The sequence below is a fragment of the Chelonia mydas genome, chromosome 14 (assembly GCF_015237465.2).
Source record: "Chelonia mydas isolate rCheMyd1 chromosome 14, rCheMyd1.pri.v2, whole genome shotgun sequence".
NCBI classification, from domain to species: Eukaryota; Metazoa; Chordata; order Testudines; family Cheloniidae; genus Chelonia; species Chelonia mydas.
The window spans coordinates 27,451,248-27,475,137 of NC_051254.2; the positions used below are offsets into that span (position 1 = coordinate 27,451,248).

A 23,890-nucleotide genomic window follows, 5' to 3' on the forward strand; every position below is an offset into this window, starting at 1 on the left:
TGTAAACTGACCTGAGATTTCCCAAGCACTTCAACCAAAACACACTGTTTTAGGTAAAATATAAAAGAGATTTATTAGCTACAGAAAGATTATTTTAAGGGATTATAAGTAGCAAGTGTAGAGATCAAAGTTGGTTTCTCAAGAAATAAAAATAAATTTGCAGTCTGAGTTCTACAAACTAAATAGGATTTCAGTCAAGCAGTGTCTCACCCTGACAGATGGTACAAGCAGGCTACAGATCCTCACTACACAGGCTGGAATTGCTGTCCAGCCTGGGACCCTCTTCCCCCATTCAAAGTCTTTGCTCTTCAAACGTTCCTCCAGGTGTCAAGTTGTTTGGGGGATGTGGGGGGTGGGGGGAGGAGGGAAGAAAAGCCAAGTATTAGGATCCTTCAGCCTCTCCTGTTATAGGTGTTCCACTTGGGATAAATAATGACAGAGTGATGGGAACAGAGGGGTTGGATCTGGGGCCTCCCCCTGCTCAGGTGGGTGCCCCAACCATTGGACTACAGAGACATTCTCTTTCTCTCTCTGTCCCAGTGATTGTTCCACTGTAGATAAACACTTAAATGGATACTGGCCAGAAAGTGAGAATGACTCTGGGGTCCTGTGGTCAGGGAGCCCATCTGAGGGGCGGGAGCTCCTGGGGCCAGACCCCCAGCTCCAGTCGCTCCTTCATATTTACCCACAGTGAGCCAGCTGCAATAGGGGAGACTGAAGAATCCCACCTTCAGACTGTACCATAGCTCAGTGGTTGCAGCACCCACCTAGAAACTGAGTAACCCCAGTTTAAATCCTTTCTCCTTCTGTAGCAAAGAGGGGGGCATTGAACCTGGGTCTCCCACCTCCCAGGCAAGTGTGCTGGCACTGGCTTAAAGTTATGAGGTGGCCAGCAGCACCAAAACAACCCCCACCCCCCACCCACAGGTTGTGTGCAGCGCAGCAGGGGCCTAACTCATTCCCAGAAGAAATGCCTCAGGCGGTGGGTTCCCATTCGTGGCTTGCTAAGCAGAGGTGGGGGCCCCCCAGCAATGCAGACTTAGGCACTTATCTTTGGGTGGGGGGGCTTAGGACACACCCCTGTTGTTCACATTTCCCATTGACTAGTTTAGATGGCTCCCCACCTAGCATGCCGGCTCTTGTGGATGGCATTGTAAGGCCTCTGTCTGTCTCCGTTCATCGTATAGGGAGACGAGGTGCCTAAGTCAGGCTTTGAGGGTCATAGTGTTGTTCTTGTGATGTTCTAGGCACCTAAAAATGACGTGCAGTGATGCCAAGAGTTGCAACATCTAAGTCCCTTCATGGATGCCACCCCTAGTCATTGAAATTAGAAGCTCACAGAAAACAAAGTCACAGCCCTGGCTGAGAGTGGGGTGTCTCCCTTTAGATCCCATCTTTTAGCTCATGTCCACACTAGGAGAAAGGGTATTTTTTTTCAACGCAATAGCAAACACGAGTCAGTGATGTCATTATACAGTCCTAACAGAGGTGAGGCAAGTGATGCTTTCACCTCAGTGTAGCTAATCAAGGTGACCGATAACCCTCCCAAACATCCCCCAACCCACAGAATTCTTCTTGACCAGTTACCCTGAGGTGAAACCACCACTTGCCTTGTCTACACACTGATTGTACAATGAGAGAGAGAAACCTGTGCCCTAGTGTAAACAAACCCCCAGAGACTGTCTCTCGGAGCAGGTCCCATCCCATGAACACTGCCCTGGACACCACAGCAACTGCTGATGGGCAGAAGAAATGTGAACAGCAAAGTTCATATCTCTTTAGCCACCTCTGAATAAATTCAACACCTCTGGAAACAAAGAGGAGAGTCAGCACCATGTGTTCAGCCACCTCTCTACAGAGCCCAGATGAGGAATTCCTGATTGACATGGCTATAGACAGCACAAGACAGAGCACAGGCTGGATAGCATCATAGCCCAGCAAAACCCAGCTCTCATCATGGGGACATGCTGATATGATACCTGCTGGTGCTGGGGGGACACAACCAAGTAGGGAAGCAAATCCCACAATTCTACCCCCAACAATTGCAGCTGGAAAACTAAAAAGGGACAAATCAGAATTGTTTTTCATGCTTTATTTACCATGAATTCCCATCAGAGCGAAAAGGAGCTGAGAAACAGCTTCAATACCCACACCAATGGAAAACAGACCCACAGGTTTCGGGAACAGTTTTTTTAATGACACTGAAATGGCAACAAAGTCTCACCTTCAGTGATGTTCTATAAATCTCTGTGCTGCGGGGAACGAGGGGGGAGGAGGTTCCAGGGGACATAGAATTAAGAGGCCATAGGACTGGGTGGACAGGATGATGCCAAGATCATAGATACTTGGGTGTGTGAGGCTAGACAGGCTGATTTCAGGTTCCCAGTGGGATATACCCCCTGTCTCTCAGGGACACAGTTTGAGCTGGCTTTCCATCCCCAGCCAGAGCCAAGGGCGGATTCTCTCCCCAGGGACGGAGCCCGGCGGGAAAGTGAAGATCGGGGCCTCATCTCCAGCATTGATAAATGTCACCTGTCCCTGTTCACAGTCCAGACAAACCCGGATCCTGCTGGGGGCCCGGCTCAGGTCTAGGGGGGTCACAGGGGAGGTGAGAGCCTGGTACTGGCCCTGCCTCTGATCCACAGCCCAGATCCCCTCCTCAGGGCTAAGGCTGATCCCTCCCTTCCTCTTCACAGACTCTCTGGCCACCCCCACAGCCCAGTATCGTCCATTCCCCACCTCCACCTCCCAGTAATGTCTCCCTGAGGTGAACCCCTCACAGCCCAGCACACAGCGCTCAATTTCAAATCTCTCAGGATCCTTGTGGTCGGGCAGATCCTGCCATGTGTCTGCCCATCTCACACTTTTCCGATCCTTAGACAGGACAAGTTGTGGATGAGCCGTGTCTGGATCCAGCGTCACATTTGCTAGGGGGAGAGAGAATCAGAGCGTTAGGGGCACAGCTCCGCCCTGGGGGAGTGTCTCATCATATCAGTGACAGAATCTGTCCCCGCTGGAGTGTGAACCAGGAAATCTCCTTCCTCCAGGATTTACCCGGCTCTGAATGGGGAGCAGCTCTGAGATCTCAGCATTCACTCCTGAGTTTCACTCCCCAGTCCGAGACAGGTCAGTGACAGAGCATAAAGATTTACTGACCCAGTCCTGAGACTCAGAATCTTTCCCCTTGACCCACCTATCCCCAGAGTGGGGATTAGAGACCCTGGAATCACAGGGAAGCCCTAGGAGATTTCCCCTCACACCGTTCACATGGTCACAGCTATCTTCTCTCTGATGTACCCTCCCTCCCTTGTATGTAAAGTCATGGAGCTTGGATGTCTCTTGTTGACACCAGCCTGATGCCTGCTCCATCCTGCCACAGGTCGCAGATCTGTTGATAGCGACATGATTCCATAGATTCCCTAATTAAAACTCTGTAACTAGTCATCAGGGCCAGACAAAGAGAATTATCGCTCTAGATTTTATTTCTAACAGAGAGATTTTTATCTACAAGAGAAGAGAGTTAGTGGTGGAGGGGCTGATATAAATGAATGAACGGAGAACGTGGATGAGATGGTTAAAAACAGCAGAAAGGTGGGATCTGATGGAGAGAACAGAAAGGGGAGATCACTATGGATGGAGAAAAGAAGCACAAGCTGAACACTGATCACAGGGACTCCTTGGTTTGAACTCGTGTGTCTGGTCAGGGCTCTTGTTCCTCTACCTGACACTAGGGCGGGGATCCTAAGAAACAGTAAGTGCTCAGGTTTCAGAGTAGCAGCCGTGTTAGTCTGTATCCGTAAAAAGAAAAGGAGGACTTGCGGCACCTTAGAGACTAACAAATTTATTAGAGCATAAGCTTTTGTGAGCTACAGCTCACTTCATCGGATGCGTCGGAGCTGTAGCTCACAAAAGCTTATGCTCTAATAAATGTGTTAGTCTCTAAGGTGCCGCAAGTACTCCTGTTCTTTTTAGTAAGTGCTCAGTCACTCGGAGCTGGGACGTTTCCAGAGTTATGGGAGCAATGTGTAAGGAGGACATGTGAGGATGGTCCATTCCTCTCCCTCCTTTGAACTTCAGCACCCTCCCTTCTTCCACCTGGGAAATATTATAGTTTTCTCCTTGTTTATTTGCACAGCGAAAGGGAGCAGGATCCCCCATTGACTAAATATGATTTTTAATTACCTGCATCACCCAGGGATCTCCTCCACTCTGGAAGCAAACACATAGATGGGGATGAGAATTAAGCCAGACAAATGCAGTATCAATAGGATTCATTATCATAGAAAAGGCTGTATCAGTGAGAGAAACAAATAATAATAATAAAAAAAAACACCCTTACCTAGCTCTGTTTGAAGTTTACCTAAATAATAAACAAACAAAAAAATGCAACACTCAAGACACATGTACAGTTCTGGCTTCCTACCCGTTACCGACGTAACAAGTTATGCAATTAATATTGGTTGTATTGCTTATGATTTTCAAGTTGACATTGTCACAGTCATTCAAAAATCTTTCATAACATAACATTGGTTCTGCCAGGAGAAAAACTGAACTTACTGATAGTGTTGAGATGTTTCCCTAAAAAAAGAAAACATAAGTACAATTATTAAGAGACTTTTTCAGTGACTCCAGATTTAAAAGGATCTTTTCATTATGAGTCCTCAAGTAATAATAATGTTGCCCCTCCACCAAGCTGTTGCAGCTCTCCAGGGACTTGCATGTTGGGTTCCCAGTGGAAAAGAAATTAGTGACAGAGAGTTTGGGTACCTTCTTACTGTAATTTCATTATTTGCACACATAGACCTGTCCTAGAACAGAGATGGTCACAAACAGCACACAGGCAATCAAAAACCCCATAAGGCAGGGATTTTCATAGGAGCCTAGGGGAGTTAAGAGCCAAAGCATATTGAATTCCAATGGGAGTTGGGAACCTAACTACCTCAGGCCCCATGGAAAATCTAGTTAAACTAGTGCAAACCTAGTTTTAGGCTTATCTTAAGATGAATGGGAACAGTTTTAAACTAAACTGAAGTAAGGTCTTCTTAAATTCATATGTGTCCACATAGGAGCTTGCTCTGGCTTAAAAAAAATCCATTTAAATTCACACCTTAAGCTGGTGTAACTTTCTCACGTAGAAAAGTCTAAACTGTCTGTTCTAAGGAGAAATCTCATTCTGATTACACGGTATTTTCCTCTTTGGAGCTTTACCTTTTAATTTGAACAGAAAAAGAGTAAGGCCGACGAACACCAACAAAATCACCAAAGTCACACTCCAACCCACCATCCAGGGAGATGCTCTTGGGAAAAAAGAATCTGAAACACAAAGCCCACATTAGTTTGAAAACAGTAATAACCAACAGTACACTTTTATTGTAGGAAAATGCATCAGGATTTGTGTCAAATACGTGTGGAAAAATTTGATCCCTGCAATATAAAAACTGGCAGAAACCAATTTTAAAAAGAGGTTCTGCTCACACTCTTTTGGTAGTACTGAATGATGTATTAAATACTAACAAAAGTAATACCACCCTGCACCTCATCCCCTCCTCTCTCTCTCTCTCTCTAGGTGGAGCTAGTCACATCACTTGTTATTAAAGTTGCTCGACACTTCCCATTATAGGGTCTTCTTTTCATTTGTTCATTACTTTGCCAAACTTTACCATTTGGGGAGAAAATTTCTGTGCTGGGTGTCTGCCTCAGGCTGAACTTTTCTTTTTGGAAAGTTTCAGCCAAAATGGTTCCACTATTTCTGAGAATGGGGTTAGGGACCAACACATTGTTCTGATACTTAAAAAAAGAAAAATCAGTGTGTGTGCGCACATGGGTGTGTGTGTGAATAATTATATACATAATTAGTAGTGGGCTTGTTTATATTTTAATTCTGCTTCCTTTACACACGTTCTTAATTTTGTTGACTAACCGGGGCCTCTGACCCCATCACCCAACCCAGGAGCCAAGTCAGGGAAAAGTGATTCCTTCTTTTTATGAAATTAATACTACAGTTAAAACATGTAGGAAGAGAAATTATAGTTACTCATTAAATTTCCCAACAGAAAACTTACACGTAAGTAAAATTTAAACTTCTGTAACACTAGGGAATTTCATAGCAAAAGAAAATCTGAGGCTTTACGAGTGGAAATCAATAATTAAGGGAGAGCAGATAAATATCCAAATACTCTTCACTTCAGCACAGGAATTCCTGGCATAGGAACTGATCCGCTAAATGGGGGCATAGCAACAGATCCAAATCCTATTGATGTCTTTAACGGGCTTTGGATCAGGCCCACAGAGTTTTGTTGTTATGGCAACCCCTTTCCCTGTGAAGTTTGCTAAAGGGTGAGAAATCAAACTTCATATTAAAACGTGGACCTTTTAGTGAGTGACACACTCAAATGATTGTTCCCGGGGCTGCAGACTTTCATGGCCCTGCCTTGCTTCTGACCTGCCATGAGCAGAGACTCAACAAATTTCCTCTGTGTTGAAGAGATCACAGCATATCACATCTCCCTCTGCATATTCACTGGGGCAAGAAGCCTAGTCCTTGATCCATCAATCCACTAGGAAGCAGAAAGTCCAACCAATCAGTAGGGCCCCCAATATACCTGACCACTGCCCTGTGGTGACTGGATGAGAATGAAAATCTAATGTGACTTTAAATATCCATTTCATGTAATATGGGACTACAAACACTAACCGTCATGTTTGAATCACAATAACATACATATATAGTGTTACTACAGGGCACTTCCATGCATTAACATGTTTGGATTTCTTTTAAATTTAACCTTAACCCTGAATCTACTGGGTTTAAAATGCTTGTTTTAGGGAGAACTACAATATCCCTGGAATGCATTTTATCCTAAAGTGTGCTCTCTACCTAAACTTTATCTTAAAGTAGCTTTTTGTGAGGGAAAATTTTAACTTGTGTATTATTTAACACTCTGATTTCTTCCTATTGGATATTACAGTGTGGGGTTTTGGTGGTCACTGACCTGATATATAAAATGTTATTGATTCTTTTTCTCGGTTCAGGTGGGTGTTCCTTATGGCACAGGACAAATTCTTGTTTGAATTTTCTGTTATAATGATAGAATTTTTTATTTCAAAGAGACCGTGTTGCTCTTCAGATTTGGTTTCAGTTGATGAAGATAAAGGCTGCCCTTTGAGATTTCTCCACAGCGCCTCGGGCTCTGGGTACCATCCGGCCGACTGACACACCACTTGGATCCCTCCATCCTGGTGACCCTCAACAGAGATGCGAGGTGCAGAGCCCGAAGCTAAAATGAATCCATGTTAAATCAGATAAATATACAGCCCAGCATATAAAAGTTTACATTTTCAACAAAAGGATTGAATACACTTTCTTTATGGCTGATATTCATGGAAACATGTCTTCAACGGGACTTGAGCACTTGTTAAACCTTTGCTTAACTGTGCTGCAGTCCTGGGGCCTCCGAGGTGGAAGCGAAAGCCTTACAGAACGTTGGAGCTTGTTATCGGCAGTGTTGTCGGTGATGTGAAGGAGGCAAGGAATTCAAGAGATTTTCCCCTTGATTTCTAATTTTATAATGTTGGAGGCATGTTTGTTATGCTTATTACCTCCGGGTGGCCAATGTGAGGTAGCTACTTGCTCTGAGACGCCTTAATGGTGCTCCAGGGAGTTGTGGGGCACGTGAAGGAGTTTCTCAAGATGGCAGCTCGGTTAGTTGTCACTGTGAACACGTACCAGAATAAAAGATCCCATTTTTTAGTTCTAATCTCTTTTGGGTCTCCATGTCCACGGAAGGCAGGAGAAGGAATGGGCTTAATCTGCAGCAAGGGAAATTGAGGTTCGATATCAGGAAAAGCTTTCTAACTGGAAGGATAGTGAAACTCCAGAACAGGCTTCCAAGGTCGACTGTAGAATCTCCGTCATTGGAGGGGTTTTTTAGACCAGGCTGGACAAACCCCTGTCAGGGACGGTCTAGAGTTACTTGGTCCTGTGTCAGCAGAAGGGGGCTGGACTTGATGACTTCTCAAGACCCCTTCCAGCCCTACATAGGCGATGAGGATAAAATGAAAGCAACAGGCACCAAGTTCTACACATTGCGTGAGTAAGTGAAAACCTCTTTTTTTATTGTAAAGGAAAAATGGCTGCATATGGAAAAAATGAAAGAGCATAATGTATTCCAGGAGGACTGGATTCAGTACTCAGAGACAGACTCTCTCAGTACTTCATCACAAATGATACAGACGATGATAACAAGAAACACACCATTTTATTGAGCGTTTGTGGAGCAAAAACCTATAAACAAATCCTTTTGAGGCCTTTCGAGGCAAGGAAATTACTAAAGTCATAAGACTGGCCATACTGGATCAGACCAATAGTCCATTTAGCTCAGTAACCTGTCTTCCAACAGTGGCCAATGCCAGGTGCTTCAGAGAGAATGCACAGAATAGGTGATCATCAAGTGATAAATCCCCTGTCACCCATTCCCAGATTCTGGCAAACAGAGGCGAGGAACACTTCAGAGCATGGTTTTACATCCCTGCCCATCCACGCTAATAGCCATTGATGGACCGATCCTCCATGAACTCATCTACTTCTTTTTTGAACCCTGTTATAGTCTTGGCCTTTACAACATTCTCTGGCAAAGAGTTCCACGGGTTGACTGTGTGTTGTGTGAAGAAATATTTCCTTTTGTTTGTTTTAAACTGCTGCCTATTAATTTCATTTGGTGACCCCTAGTTCTTGTGTTATGAGAAGGAGTAAATAACTCTCCCAGATTTACTTTCTCCACACCTGTCATGATTATATAGACCTCTATCATATCTCCCCTTAGTCGTCTCTTTTCTAAGCTGAAAAGTCCCAGTCTTATTAATCTCTCCTCATACAGAAGCCGTTCCATACCCCTAATCATTTTTGTTGCCCTTTTCTGAATCTTTTCCGAGTCCAATGTATCTTTTTTGTGATGGGGCAACCACATCTGCACGCAGTATTCAAGATGTGGGCGTACCAGGGATTTATATATAGGCAATATGATATTTTCTGCCTTATTATCTTTCCCTTTCCTAATGATTCCCAACATTCTGTTAGGTTTTTTGACTGCTGCTGCACATTGAGTGGATATTTTCAGAGAACTATCCACCATGACTCCAAGCTCTCTTTCTTGAGTGGTAACAGGTAATTTAGACCCCATCATTTTATATGTATAGTTAGGATTTAGTTCATTATGATAGTCAGAAAGGACTAGTATTGTCTGGTGACATGTCACCATACGAGGTGGGTGCGGTACTAGCCCACCAAATGCCAGCTGAATCTGAGCGTCCCATCAGTTATGCACCAAGGTCACCAGCTCCAGCAGAAAAAAATACTATTCCCAACTAAAATGAGAAGGGCTAGCTGTGGTTTGTGGGGTAAAGAAGCTCCGCTCTTACCTATATGCCAGGCATTTTTTTATACATTCAGACCATTAACCTCTGAAAGGTCTGTATGATGAGAGCAAACCTGTACCCCAATGGCATCTGCCAGAATCCAGAGATGGACTCGCTTATCAGCTTATGACTATGAGTTTGAGTATAAACCTGGGAAAGCATTCACTAATGTGGATGCTCTGAGTAGATACTGAACAGCCTGGCCAAAGTACCGCAGCCTACAGAAACCCTCCTGCTTATTGCACTGCTGTTCACTTCTCTAACTGATGCAGCGCAGATAAGAAAGACAGAGAGGGACTGTAGTGGGGTCGCTGCCCCACTCCTATGCTAGATGGGGCTTCAGCGGGCCAGAGAGGCTGCGCAGGTGGGCGGCCAATCAGAGAAGGCCAATCAGAGAACTTTAAAAGTTTTGCTTTCAGAGAGTCATAGATTGTAATGCCAGACAGGACCACTGTGATCATCTGGTCTGACGTTCTACCTAACACAGGCCATAGGGCTTCCATTAATTCATTCTGTTTGCCAGAAGCTGGGAATGGGCGACAGGGGATGGATCACTTGATGATTGCCTGTTCTGTTCATTCCCTCTGGGGGCCCCTGGCACTGGCCACTGTCGGAAGACAGGACACTGGGCTAGACGGACCTTTGGTCTGACCCAGTAGGGCAATTCTTGTGTTCTAACTTTTTAAGTCCATAAGCTGTGATTCAGCTAGAGCACATTTGATAACCACAGGTACTAGAGCTGGCGCAGTGCGTCTTGATGCAAATGTAACAGTCACTGAATAAAGATTTTTTTTTAAAATTATTTTAATGCAATTGAGGTGAGGAAATGTGCTCTCTTCACTACTGTCCCAGCCGAGACCAACTGCAGATCAGCTGATACCTGCAGCAAAGAGTGGCATATTTTGGGAGCAAAGTCATCTTTAGGCCTGCCAGAAGCCTGCTGTGGATTTTCAGAGTTTGTTCTGATAACGTTTAACAGCATAAGCAGAACTGCATATGTGTAGTAATCATGTTTGTGAAGAGGAAAAAAAGATAAAAGTAACAAAGCAAGAAAAGATTGGTTTGAAGTAACCCTAAACCTGTACTGACAGATGAGGAGAGAACATGGAAATGGGAGACTAATTGTCAAGGCTAATTCCCCACTCTGCCACTTCGAGTGCAGAGGGTGGGGGCCCGCAATGACTCTAAAAATTAATACTTGCCACTCCAGGCTTGTACTATTTCAAAGGTTACAACATTTCTCTGACCTTGGATTGGTAGATGCTGCCACCACCCAAGTGCAGAACCCCTTTGAGAGCCCAGGAAGGCGCACTTGGGAATTCCTTCCTGTAGGGTACCCTTAAGACCTTTCTCACACACACACACACCTGCCCCCGGGAAGAGCTGAGAAAGAAAAAAAATAAAAGATCAGCTGTTGCCACCAGCTAATTTAAAAAAGTGCACAAACCTCTTAAGACACAAAAATCCAATCCTGTTCTTAAAAAAGGTAAATTTTATTTTAAAAAAAGAGAGAAAATACATCTGAGAACTCAGGCTATTGCTAGATTTTAAAAGAGCAACTACAAGGATTAAGCACCAAGAATAGCTTTCTTGAGGTCCAGCTTAAAGGTTACAAGCAAAACAAAAGCACCTGGGGTTAGCACAGGGGAATCCACAAGCCATAAAGAAATAAAAGGGATAAACCTAATCACGTCTTCCTAGACATTTCCTGCTCTACTTACGTATCTGGGGTTTCAAATGAATAGTTTCTAGGTATGATACTGATTTTCATACCTGGCCCAAGCTTCTTACAGAATAGCTGCTGCCCTGTCTGCCTCTCCCTAGGAGAGCAACGACAGACAGACAAAAGGGGAGTCTTTTCTCCCTATTAAAAAGTTCTAGCCTTCCCATTGGCTCTTTTGTCCAGGTGCCCACTCACTTCCTGTTACCTGGGCATAGCAGTGAGACTTTTTAACCCTTTACAGGTAGAGCAATTAGAGAACAGCTACTAAGAGGGATTTTATAGCAACTGGCTGGCTGGGTGTCCATAAAAGGGAGCTACCGCGCGCCCCCCTCATTTATCACACTGATACATACATATAATATAACAAAGTTATAAATAAGCTTGGTTAATAAAGGGAGGTTGAAGCTGTATTGTCCATTGTTGGAGGTGACTGACGAGATCATCCCAATGAGCTTCCAGCCTGTGAGTAATGGATTGCTACTTGCTGAGTGTTTTGCCTTAAAGATTTGTTAGACCCACCTGCTGAGTAAGTGATTCTCAATCCAACAACATGAACTGTTTATCTGTTCGTACTAAAACATTTTCAACTAAATTTAAGGAACATGGCCTAGAAAAATCTTGCCTCTCTCTCTCTGGCCCAATGACTTTTCTACTATTTATAAATATTTAAATAGTCATTGGGCCAGAAAGAGAAAGAGACTGTAGTCCAGTGATTAGGGTACAGCCATGGGAGGTGGGAAAACCCCAGTCCAGACCCCCTCCTCCAATGGTTTGTCCAGATTGGATAAATAATCAAAGATTAATTAGAGCAGGAGGACTAGCCCTTGGGTCTCCCACCTACCAGGTAGGTACCCTAACCACTGGACTACAGAGAGTCTCTCTCTCGCCTAATGTCTATTTAATTTAATGACTACTTTGAGGCTCTCAGAGGCACCTACATTTTGGACTGAAGTGGGGAGTTAGGTGCCCACGTGCTTTTTTGGGTCTGGGTCTAAGAGCCATCTAAAAAGAGACAATAGACACATGTTACTGACCTGCTACCTTCAGTTCCAATACAGCTTCTTCATGAAAGACACCATCTTGAACAAAACAGCGGTACTGTCCTTCATCAGAAAGTCTGATATTGACAATTCCCAAGGCAACATTCCCATCCACAATGCCAGCTTTCAAAAGCTCTGTCCTTCCATGATATTCTGGCATCTGCTGCCCATACTCATCCTTTCCATGCTGATACAGGTGCACAAACGAAGTGAACTCAGATCGGAACCATCTCACTTCCATGTTCTCAGCGCTCATCTTGGGGGACAGGTGACAGGGTAAGATAATGTCCTCACCCATGATGGCAGTGACAGGGTGATCAGGTCCAATCACTGTGAACCGGGCTGTAAAATGCACCAGGGCACAGAAAAGATAAAATAAATATATTAAATATTCTGTGCACCTATTGCAGTGCTCTGTCATTGAATAGGATGTGTCCTGAATTTATATAGGAATTTTACAACAAACAATGCATTTGGATAACCATAATTTGTACATCCATAATTTATATTAGTTTAAATCAGTGGTTCTTAACCTGGGGTGCACCCACCCCCTGGGGATGCGAGATGCCCTTTCTGGGGGTGCGAGACATGCCAGATTTTTTTAGAAGGTAAATCATCAAAAACACAAATGAAGCACGGGCACGTAAGTACAACTACTTTGTTTCATCAAACCTATGTATTTATTAACGATTACTGTAATATACAAACAAAAAATCTATTTTCAAGTTTTTAAGCCAATGGTAGTGAAATTATCTCCCTACAAAATACAGCGTACCGCCACATTGTGGGGTGTTTCTTGACGCATGCACAGATGATGGTGTGGCAGCTCCACGGCTTTGTCTGAATTCAGTTAGCCGCTGTTAGCGCGTCGGTTACAGTTTACTTCCAGAGCAAAACTCCGCAACATCTCTGGGTCGTACTTGTGCATTTGTGTGTGCCCACTGTACTATTTGTGGTGAGTAATAACATAAAACTATTTTACATATTTAATACGCATTTAAAAGTGTATAGGCCCCCTGTCTCCATTTATATATTTTTTTTTCATTTCAGTAACCCTTGCCATGTTGAAGAAACGCAAATGGAACAACGACTATGTTCGTTACGGGTTCATTTGTACAACAGAGAAGGATGGAAATCAATGACCGCAATGTGTACTGTGCAGCTCGTTATTTTCAAATGCCAATCTCAAACCATCGAAGCTGTCTGAACATTTCAACAAACAGCATGGTGGTGAATCTGCTGGACATGACATTGACACCCCGAAGTCTACAAGGGCACGATTTGAACATAGGGTAACCTTGAGGACGTTTGGGTTTGTGTCACTTGAGAAGCCCTTGTTACAAGCATCCTATCAAATGGCATATTTGCGTGCCAAGGAAAAGAAGCCCCCAACAGTAGCTGAGGAATTAGTGAAACCTTGTGCATTGGGAATGGCAAAAATAGTATTGGGACGAGATGCACAAAAGAAGCTTCAGCAGGTTCCCTTGTCAAATGATGTGATCTGTTCTAGAATTCATGCGATGAGCCAGGATATCTTGCAGCAAGTTCTAGAAGATATCAAAGCCAGTCCTCTTAAAGTGGGTATTCAGCTTGATGAGTCAACTGACGTTGATGGCTGCAGTCAGCTGTTGGTGTTCGAGCAGTAAGGAGTAAAGGAGAAAAGGAGAAACTGTAAAGAAGAAAAATCTTAGAAGAATTCTTGTTCTGTGAACCATTGCAATTAACTACGAAAGGAATAGATGTGTTCAGTCTCGTCAAAGACTTCTTTTTGAAACATAAGATAATGTTTGACGTGTGTGCATCAATTTGCACCGATGGTGCCTCTGCCATGCTAGGAAAAATTCAGGATTTGTTGCCTATGTAAAGAAAGAAGTGCCTCGTATCATGATCACACATTGTATGTTGCACCGTCGTGCCCTTGCCGCAAAGACTTTGCCTACAGAATTGAAGGATACTTTGTCTACTGCGGTGAGCGCAGTAAGCTTTATCAGAGGACATGCTCTAAATCATCGCCTCTTCCATGCTTTTTGTGAAGAAATTGGGGCCGAGCACACTGTCCTCCTTTTCCATACAGAAGTGAGGTGGCTTTCCCGTGGTCGAATGCTTACTCATATTTTTGAAATGTGCGAAGAAATAAGTCAGTTTCTTTTAATCAAAACAGTAATTTAGTTGATGACTTTGAAAATAGAGTTTAATCCTTTGCCTAGCGTACATGACAGATGTATTCACACACCTAAATGAACTCAACACATCTATGCAAGGAACTGGGATGAACATGGTAACGACCAGAGAGAAGTTATCTGCTTTTATTCGGAAACTTCCAGTTTGGATAAAGCCTGCTGAGAAGAAATTTCACTAACTTTCCTTTTCTTGAAGAAACAGTTGTTTTGGAAAATGAAGGAATGACCATTGCAACTGAAGTGACAAAAGCATTTGCAACAGCTGAGTGACTCTTTCTAAGGATATTTTTCCACTGGAGATCTTGATGTGGCAAAGAAATGGATACTGGATCCATTTCTTTTTAACCTGGATTCCATCAATGATAGTGATTTCATGAAAGATGATCTCATTGAATTACGAGCCAATGGTCGAATCCGAATAGAGTTTGAGACAATGAAGCTTGAGAATTTCCGGTGAGCTATACTAGCACTGTTTCCACAACTGGCGAAGACAGCGCTGGAGATCCTTGTGCCATTTGCGACTACATACGTGCGTGAGGATTTTCATCACTCTTGCACACCAAAACAAAGGCCAGAAACCACCTAAATGTGAGTGATGACATGCGTGTGGCTATTTCAAAAAAAGTTCCTAGTTTCTCGAACATCATTGAACAAAAGCAACAGCAGAAGAGTCACTGAGCCGGTAAACTTTAAAAAAAAGTGTGTAATTTTTCATGTATTCTTAATTTTACTGCGAAATTAAAATAAATATAATCTCTTTCTTTCTATAGTTATGATCTATCTAGGTTTAAAGAACTGACCTACTTCAACAATTTTTGAGAACCAAAGGGGTGCAGGCTGCAGTAAAAGTTAAGAACCACTGGTTTAAATGGAAGCTGAAATATGTTTTGCCATTACCCTTACAAGCGGCTCCTGACAGATTTAACTTGCATAGCATTAGCAAACATTTCAAATCACTGCTTTCTGTTGGAGATTGTTTTAAAGTTTTTTGACTGTTATAAAAATATTTAAACTAATTTAAAGAACATTATTAGGGTACCATTCAGGAAATAATTTTTCTTCAGGAAGGGAGCTAAAACACATGTTTAATTTTATGGAGATGCTTAAATGCTTTACTGAGTTAAGGCCTTAGGTTGCCAAATAAAGCACTGAATATGTGAGGAACCGACAGATTTAATGTTGCTTGTGCTGCTTTATTTCTTTCCACTTGTCTGTACAATGCAGTCTTCAGTTACGTGATCTTACCAGCCTTGCCCCAGAACCCCCGCTTCATTCAGAGCCTGTTCAACTGGCATCCACAGCGAGGAAGAGGAGAAGGTTTCCTACAGCCAACCGCTCACTTGACTTGCTGCTCACAGGGCGCACTTTGCACTTGAGCTCTGTGAACTCAGCTGGGGTGTTTGAGCTAATACTTTCCCTCCTCTCTCTCAGTTTTTAATGTTAAGTATCCTCACACCTTCTTGTCAACTGTCTAAATGGGCCATCTTGAGTATCACTAAAGTTTTTTTTTTTTCTCCTGCTGATAATAGCTCATCTTAATTAATTAGCCTCTTACAGTTTGTATGGCAACTTCCACCTTCTGTGTGTGTGTGTGTATATATATATATACACACAATCTCTTCTTACTATATGTTCCATTCTATGCATCCGATGAAGTGGGCTGTAGCCCTCAAAAGCTTATGGTCTAATATATTTGTTAGTCTCTAAGGTGCCACAAGTACTCCTGTTCTTTCTTCATCCACCCATGGAGAAGTATTTGCAGGAGGCCTTGTCCCATTGCTTGGGAAGCTGGAAGAGGGAAATAATGTAGCTGACATGAAGATCCCCAGGGGTTATCTCCTGGGTCCACCCTGAAAGACACTTTGAATGGACAGATCTTTATAACGCTGTCACTCTTAGGATTAAGAGGGTAACTCATTCGTGTATATGTTCACTTCTTTTAACCTGTAAATAATTCATTTCTTTTTCTTAGCTAATAAGCCTTTTGATAGCTTATTACAGGATTGGCTTCAGGCATTGTCTTTGGTGTAAGATCTAGGGTACCAATTCATCTGGGGTAAGTGACTGGTCTCTTGGGATTGGAAGCAACCAGTGCATGATTTTTGGTGTAAGTGACCATTTATCACTAAGTCCAGTTTGTCTGGGTGACAAGATAGGCTGGAGAGCTGAGGGGACTATCTGTGACTCCATGGTAAGACTGGTATAGTGACCCAGGAGTTCACATTTGTTACTGGCTCGGTGAAATCTAATTACAGACCACACCGCCAGCTTGAGGCGTCTGCCTTGTTTGACAGTCTGCCCTGAGGAAGGCACTCATGGCCGTGAGTCACTCCAGAAGCATGACAGTGGCTGAAGAGTTATTAATCCTGAAGTCAGGGGGAGACATTTTAATGTTACCTCATTTCAACCTCATCAGCTAGTCAAATTTTGGAGCCTCAGGGATGTTCCTGTTGGATGTACGCCAGATCTACACTACAGAGTTAGGCCGATTCAGGGCAGCTCACGTTAGCCTAACTATGGAAGTGCTACACTTACATTTTGTGCCTTCTGACATAACTACCCCGCTACGCTGACTTAATAACTCCACCTCCCCAAGCGGCATAGAGTCAAGGTTGATGTAGTTGGGTCAACGCAGTGTCCGTGTAGACACTGCATTGCCTACATTGACTGTTTCCAGCTCTCAGGAGCCTTCTTACAATGCCCTACACTGACAGTCCAGTCGATACAAGCACTCCTGGTGAGGATGCACACCGCCGATACAAGGAGCAAAGCGCAGACACGCACAAGTATGCCGATGTACGTTAGGTCGATGTAATTTCGTAGTGTAGACATGCCTCAACAAATTGGTATAGCCTGGTATTCTCTTTGATGCAATCTCGTTTATTGAAAAGGAATGTACCAAGTCCTGCTTTGCCAAGTGCAGGAGGAACCAAGAACACATGGAACAGTTTCGTAGCTTACACTCCCAACCTTCCCTAACCAACAGACCCAGAAGTTCTCTCTCTCTAGCTTTTCCCAGGGTCGCACTGTGCTCACAGGCTCCTGCTTGGCTTCCTTGCTTGCTTGTTTCCACCTCTCTCTCCTTGTCTGTTCTCAGTTCTGTGTGTTCGTGCTCTCACACCCACATTTGGTCAAAATACCCAGAGGATTCCTCCCTGCCTATGTCCTTTCACCCTTCACATCATTGGTGCTAGTCTCTGGGCAGACTCTGTTAAGCCTTGTTTTAGGTGTGGCCCCTTTTATTACCTCTTACAACTATCTTAAGTGAAAGGGTGCATTCACACATCAGTCTGAATAAGATTTTAACTCAACCCATAACAAAGTTTCACCCAGCTCATAACAATTGTTATTTATATTTTCTTGGTGTTGATACACTTGGGGATTTGTGCTAATTTTTGTTCACTTTGGAATAAACTAGTGAAACAGAGAAATTTTATAAATCAAAACAAATAAATCAATACTCTAAGAAGCAGCAGAAGCCATGGACATTCCTACCTGATTCCAGCTTGTGAACATAAAACGTAATGAAGAAAATGATAAAATGGGGTAGAAGGGTTCTGGCTCTGGAGCTGTGGCAGATTGAGAGAACTTTCATCTCACTGTTACTTGATCCAGATGACAAGAGAAAAGAGAGAAAACAAACAGTGTATTGAATGTAACATAGTTGCAATGATTTAAGACACAAATGATACATGCAAACAGATAGCATAACCCTAACCAGCAAACCATAACCCTGTTTTAGACACTTTATTTGACCCCTTTATACAAGATTTGGTGCCACTACAGGGCCTTGGTTGTAACAATGATCTATACGGTCCCAGTTCATGTCAATAACGTCACAACAGGTTAGACCAGTGGTGGGCAACCTGCGGGCCACACGTGGCCTGTCAGGCTAATCCACTGGTGGGCTGCCAGTTTGTTTACATTTGCACGGCCACCTGCAGCTCCCAGTGACTGCAGTTAAAAAATGTTTAAACAAAATGATGTTTTCATTAGAAAATGAATTTTTAAAAAAACATTAAAAATTATTTTTCCTATGATTGGAATGTTTCTAATTTTTCAATGAAATGATGCTAAATGAGAATATATAGTTCAAATTGACTCCAAAAAGAAATTCTAATCAAATTGATCAAAACAATTTATTGACCCCTCCCCTATTCTTGCTAAAAGAAGAGTAACAATGATTGAAAAAAAATTGTTTCAATAATATTTGATTAAAAATGAAAAAGTCTATAAAATATTAAACAAAACAAAAGTGAATTATTGTTGTAAATGTGTTTTAAAATAATTTTTTACTACCTTTAGTCCTATAGATTTCCTCAGGAAATCTCCCCTCCACACCGTTCACACACTAGGAGACGATCTGTCAACCGCTGCGTAAATATGCCTCTTTTTAAATGGTGACATGAAGCCCCTATTCAGCAGCACCCTTGAGCTCATGGTCTGCTTTAGGCACATGCTTCATTCCCCCTCACTTCAGAAGGAGAACAGGATGCAAGTTTCTGTCTTGATTGATTGTGGAAATACTTTCAAGGGAAAAAAGGAAAATGATCAGAAACAACAGGATTCAGCCCCACAGGCAGAGGTAGAAACCGGCACGTTAAGAGGCAGAAGGACAGAACAGCTGGGGGTGGCACAGTAAATCTCGTCCGGTATTCTCAATACAGGAAGTTACTTGTTACAAATCGCCCTGGGACGTCACTGAGAACAAGATCGGGCCCAGGGTTCTTGAATGAAACGTACCCGCAAACGAAGCAAATTTCGAACCCAGCCTGCCGCACAAATCCCGAGTTACGCCGCTCGGACAAGAGTCTGAAAGGCATCGGGGTGTCAATCATTGCGAACGTCCTTGTACTGTAGTGTTTACAGAACGTGTAAATCAAATTGCACAGGGTTATTGAATCTTGTGTTAGTAACAATCTGGCCAGGCAACAAGCAGGACACGTGAGGGGATATAAGGAATCATTTTGAAGCAAAATTAACCTACCCGATTGGTCCTTCTGAGACGCGTTACAATCTCCAGGGTGGGATCAGACTCCGCGGGGTTTGGTGCGATGATTTCCACGGTCAGTGACTCTTTCAGTTGATCCCATTGCAGGGCTGAGTCCCGGCTACCAAATCGCTGCAGTTTCCCCAGCTTCTCCTCGCCCTTCGGGGAAGAAACCTCTGGGCTCCGAGCAGAGCCCGGGGCTTCTCTCTGGCAGCGCTGCCCGAAATTGAAAGCGAAAGTCAAGTCACCCAGGCGGTCACGTGACGAGATTAACATTTTCGCTTAAAGAAACAGCCACCGCCCGGCTGAGCTGGAAGGGCCCGGCCAAGCCAGCAGCCTCCAGCATTCAGGGGGGCCGAGACACCCAGAGCCAGGGCAGTTCCCTGCAGTCCTCTGCCGAAGGTTTCTAGGGCGGGCTGCTTTATTTCTTCCACCCTGGCCGGACCCTTTCCCGCACCCCTCAGGATAACTAAATTCAGCAGCCCCCTTGCAGCCCACAAGCCAGCCATGTCCAGAGCCGGGCGGGTTCCAGGTGCCAGAAGCAGCTGTCTCTGCCTTTGTTCGTTAGCTTGTTTTGGCCATTCCATTTACTCTAGTTCACAGAAAGCAGGAAGAACACTCTCTTCAATATCATTCCCAGATTCAGATCACTTGGGACACCAGATTGCTGGAGTCTGCTGGGACAGACCCTTCCCCCTCAGCAGGACTGGAGCTGTTTCTTTTAGAGAAGACTCTAAGGGCCTGGCTACACTGGCAGACGTAGAGCGCTGGGAGTTAAACCAGCCTTCGGAGAGCGCGGCAGGGAGAGCGCTGCAGTGTGTTCACACGGTCAGCTCCAAGCGCACTGGCATGGCCACATTTGCGGCACTTGCAGTGGCATTGGGAGCGGTGCATTATGGGCAGCTATCCCACAGAGCACCTCTTCCCATTCTGGGGCTGTGGCTTGTGGGAAGGGGGCATGCGGTGCGGGGCATTCTGGGTCCTGTCCCAACGCTCCATGATGCATCAGTTCACATCCCAGCAATCCCTGTGCTTCTGTCCACATTTGGCGCCATCTTTCAACATTTCTTGTACTGCATGCTCTGTCTTCCCTTTCAGTCCGCGGGAATGGAGCCTGAACTGCTGAGGAATGCCAATTTGAATGCTGCCCCTGCAACCTGCTGTTTCTACAACGAGCTGGACCCAATACTGGGGGGAAGTCGAAATGCCCATTGTGATCCTTGGAGACCCCGCTTATCCTTTAATGCCATGGCTCATGAAACCCTACACAGGGAGCCTTGAAAGCAGAAAGGAGCAGTTCAGCAACAGGCTGAGTTGGTGCAGAATGACTCTGGAGTATGCTTTTGGCAGTTTAAAGGGCCGCTGGTGCTGCCTGTATGGGAAGCTGGACCTGGTCGATGACAGCATCCCCGCGGTTATGTCCGTCTGCTGTACCCTCCATAATATTTGTGAAGGGAAGGGTGAAAGATTCACTCAGGCATGGAACTCGGAGGTTCAACACCTGGAGGCTGAATTTGAACAGCCAGAGAGCAGGGCTATTAGAGGGGCCCAGCGCGGGGCTGCAAGGATTAGGGATGCCTTGAGGAAGCAATTTGAGGCTGAAAGCCACCAGTAATGTTTGGTGCCCTGCACGAGAGTGAAGTGCAGTGGTTCCAATGTTAGTAGGAATCTGTGCTTGCGACACTGACTTGCAGTGCCTGTTGCTTTCATGGGCTAAGGTATCTTTTACTTAATGCAATAATAAAGAATGTTTTCAAAGCCAAAAAATCCATTTATTGAAAATAAAATTCAGTTATTGAAAAGGAACACAATTGCTTGGGAAACAGAAAGGGCAAGGGAGTGGGGTGGGGAATGGTTCAATCACAGATTGCGTATGTCCTGTTCTCATACTCAGTCTTCCTGTCTGGAGTGCTGTGCGATGAGTGTTGCACTTCTGGCTGGCTAAAATGCATGGTGATGGGGGTTGAGTGCAGTGGGTAAGGGTTGCAGTTTGCAGGGCTGGGTGGTGTGGTGAAGCTACAGGTGTTGAAGGCAGCTGGTGGCTGTAAGAAAAGACAGCTACCTTTTCCGTAACTGGTGTCCTTTGAGATGTGTTGCTCATGTCTATTCCACAATAGGTGTGTGTGCTTGCCACGTGCACTGGTGCTGGAAGTGTTTCCCCTAGCAGTACCCGTAGGGGGAGCACCCCTGCGACCTCTGGAGTGGCGCTTCCATGGCGCTGTATAGGGGGAGCTGCGTGCTCCCCCCACCCTCAGTTCCTTCTTGCCAGACATCTCCGACAGAGGGGAAGGAGGGCAGGATGTGGAATAGACATGAGCAACACATCTCAAAGAACACCAGTTACGGAAACGGTAACTGTCTTTTCTTCTTCAAGTGATTGCTTAAGTGTATTCCACAATAGGTGATTCCAAGCTATATCTGTTGGAGGTGGGTAGGAGTTCACAGATTCCCGGGACGGAATACGGCCCTGCGGAACCCGGCGTCAACCCTGGTTTGGGAGACAATTGCATAGGGCGAGGTAAACGTGTGAACTAAAGACCAAGTAGTGGCCCTGCAAATGTCCTGGATAGGGACGTGGGCCACGAAGGCAGCCGATGAGGCCTGGGCCCAAGTCGAGTATGCCTTCTCAATCGGTGGTGGAGGAACACTCGCCAGATCATAACAGGTGTGAATGCACGAGGTGATCCAACGGGAGAGGCGCTGGGTGGAAAGGTGACCGACCCCTTATGCACTCAGCCGAGGCAACAACCAGTTGAGATGACTTCCTGAACGGCTTAGTCTGTTCCAGGTAGAAGGCCAGTGCCCTACGCACATCAAACATGTGGAGCAGTGTTCCTCATTGGACAAGTGAGGCTTGGGACAGAGGACAGGCAGGAAAATGTACTGGCCCATGTGATAGGCGGAGACCACCTTCGGGAGGAATGCGGGATGTGGGCGGAGCGGAACCTTATCCTTATGGAAAACTATGTACGGGGTTTCGGAGGTCAGAGCCCTGAGCCCCTAGTGGAGAGCCGCTAGGTTGGGATGGAGGAGATGGCCCCGGTCCTGGGAGAGCAGGTCCGGGCGGAGCAGCAGTGGCCTCAGCATGGCCACTGCCAGGGTCCCATACCAATGCTGCTGGGGCCATGCTGGGGCAATTAGAGGACCCGTGCCTTGTCCATTTTTACTTTCTCCAGGACCCTGCTGATGAGAGGGAATGTGGGGAAGGCATAGAGAAGCTGATCTGACCAGGACAGGAGGAAGGCATCTGAGATAGCGCCCCATCCCAGACCCCCCCGGAACAGAACCGGGGGCAATGCCTGTTCTGCGTCGTCGCGAACAGGTCCACCTGGGGTGTTCCCCACCCTTGGAAGAGCTGGTGAGCCACTTCTGGGTGGAGAGACCATTCGTGTTGGGAGGAGAAGTCCCTGCTCAAATGATCAGCCCGCGTGTTGCGGGCACCCGGCAGGTGGAAGGCCCCCTGGGAGATGTCATGGGCTATGCAGAAGTCCCACAGTCTGAGGTATAAACTGTTCAGGAAGGACAGGTACGGGAGGAAAGGTGAAGGAGTTTCACTGTATGTAAGAGAGCGGTATGATTCCTCAGAGTTCCAGTATGAAACTGGAGAAAAGCTTGTTGAGAGTCTTTGGGTTCAGTTTAGTGGCAAGCGCAACAAGGGTGATATCGTGGTGGGTGTGTGCTATGGACCACCAGATCAGAAGGATGAGGTAAACGAGTCTTTCTTCGGACAACTAACTGAAGTCTGCAGATCACAGGCCCTGGTTCTAATGGGGGACTTCAATCACCCTGACATCTACTGGGAGAGGAATACAGCAGTGCATAGACAATCCAGGAAGTTTTTGGAGAGTACTTCCTGGTACAAGTGCTGGAGGAACTGACTAGGGGCCGTGCTCCTCTGCAGCTTACAAACCAGGAAGAATTGGAAGGGGAAGTAGAAGTGGGTGGCAACCTAGGGAGCAGTGATCATGAGATGGTTGAGTTCAGGATCCTGAAAAAAGGAAGAAAGGAGAGTAGCAAAATGCGGACCCTAACCTTCAGAAAAGCAGACTTACACTCCCTTCGGGAACTGATGGGCAGGATCCCCTGGGAGGCTAATATGAGGGGGCAAGGAGTCTAGGAGAGCTGGTTGTATTTTAAAGAAGCCTTATTAAGGGCCCAGGAACAAACCATCCCAAAGTACAGAAAGAATAGCAAATATGTCAGGTGACTAGCTTGACTTAACAGGGAAATCTTCGGTGAGCTTAAACTCAAAAAGGAAGCTGACAAGCAGTGGAAATTTGGAGAGATGACCAGGGAGGAGTATAAAAGTATGGCTAGAGCATGCAGGGGTGTAATCAGGAAGGCCAAGGCACAACTGGAGTTGCAGCTAGCAAGGGATGTGAAGGGTAACGAGAAGGGTTTCTACAGGTATGTTAGCAACAAGAAGAAGGTCAGTGAAAGTGTGGGACCCTTAATGAATGGGGGAGGCAACATAATGAAAGATGATGTGGAAGAAGCTGAAGTACTCAATGCTTTTTTTGCCTCGGTCTTCACAGAGAAGGGC

At 45.1% G+C, this 23,890-nt stretch overlaps 2 protein-coding genes across 3 annotated transcripts in view; both read right to left on the reverse strand.

Moving 5' to 3' along the window:
- Positions 1-23,890, reverse strand: part of LOC119567802 (maestro heat-like repeat-containing protein family member 1) — a 129,361-nt gene that overhangs the window by 16,755 nt on the left and 88,716 nt on the right. The window lies entirely within an intron of this gene.
- Positions 48-19,325, reverse strand: LOC119567801 (butyrophilin subfamily 1 member A1). Of its 2 annotated transcripts, XM_037915196.2 has the most exons (9): positions 19,101-19,324; positions 17,853-17,962; positions 12,172-12,519; positions 6,993-7,277; positions 5,209-5,313; positions 4,558-4,578; positions 4,340-4,360; positions 4,183-4,209; positions 48-2,927 (listed from the first exon to the last, which is right to left on the reverse strand). In XM_037915196.2, exons 1-9 carry the CDS (start codon positions 19,193-19,195, stop codon positions 2,407-2,409), a joined length of 1,533 nt encoding a protein of 510 aa, XP_037771124.1. In that variant the 5' UTR covers positions 19,196-19,324; the 3' UTR covers positions 48-2,406. The 2 variants fall into 2 exon arrangements, with proteins under 2 accessions (XP_037771124.1, XP_037771126.1); XM_037915198.2 differs by lacking the exon at positions 4,340-4,360 and having other exon boundaries at positions 19,101-19,325.

What these genes read in the sequence shown, in the direction of transcription:
- LOC119567801 (XM_037915196.2), bottom strand. Translation starts at nt 19,195, where the DNA reads ATGATTGACACCCCGATGCCTTTCAGACTCTTGTCCGAGCGGCGTAAC. An exon ending in TGTTCACAAGCTGGAATCAG is followed by an intron (nt 12,520 to 17,852) that starts GTAGGAATGTCC and finishes TGCATTTTACAG; the next exon opens with CCCGGTTCACAGTGATTGGA. An exon ending in TAAACTTCAAACAGAGCTAG is followed by an intron (nt 4,210 to 4,339) that starts GTAAGGGTGTTT and finishes GTTTGCTTCCAG; the next exon opens with AGTGGAGGAGATCCCTGGGT.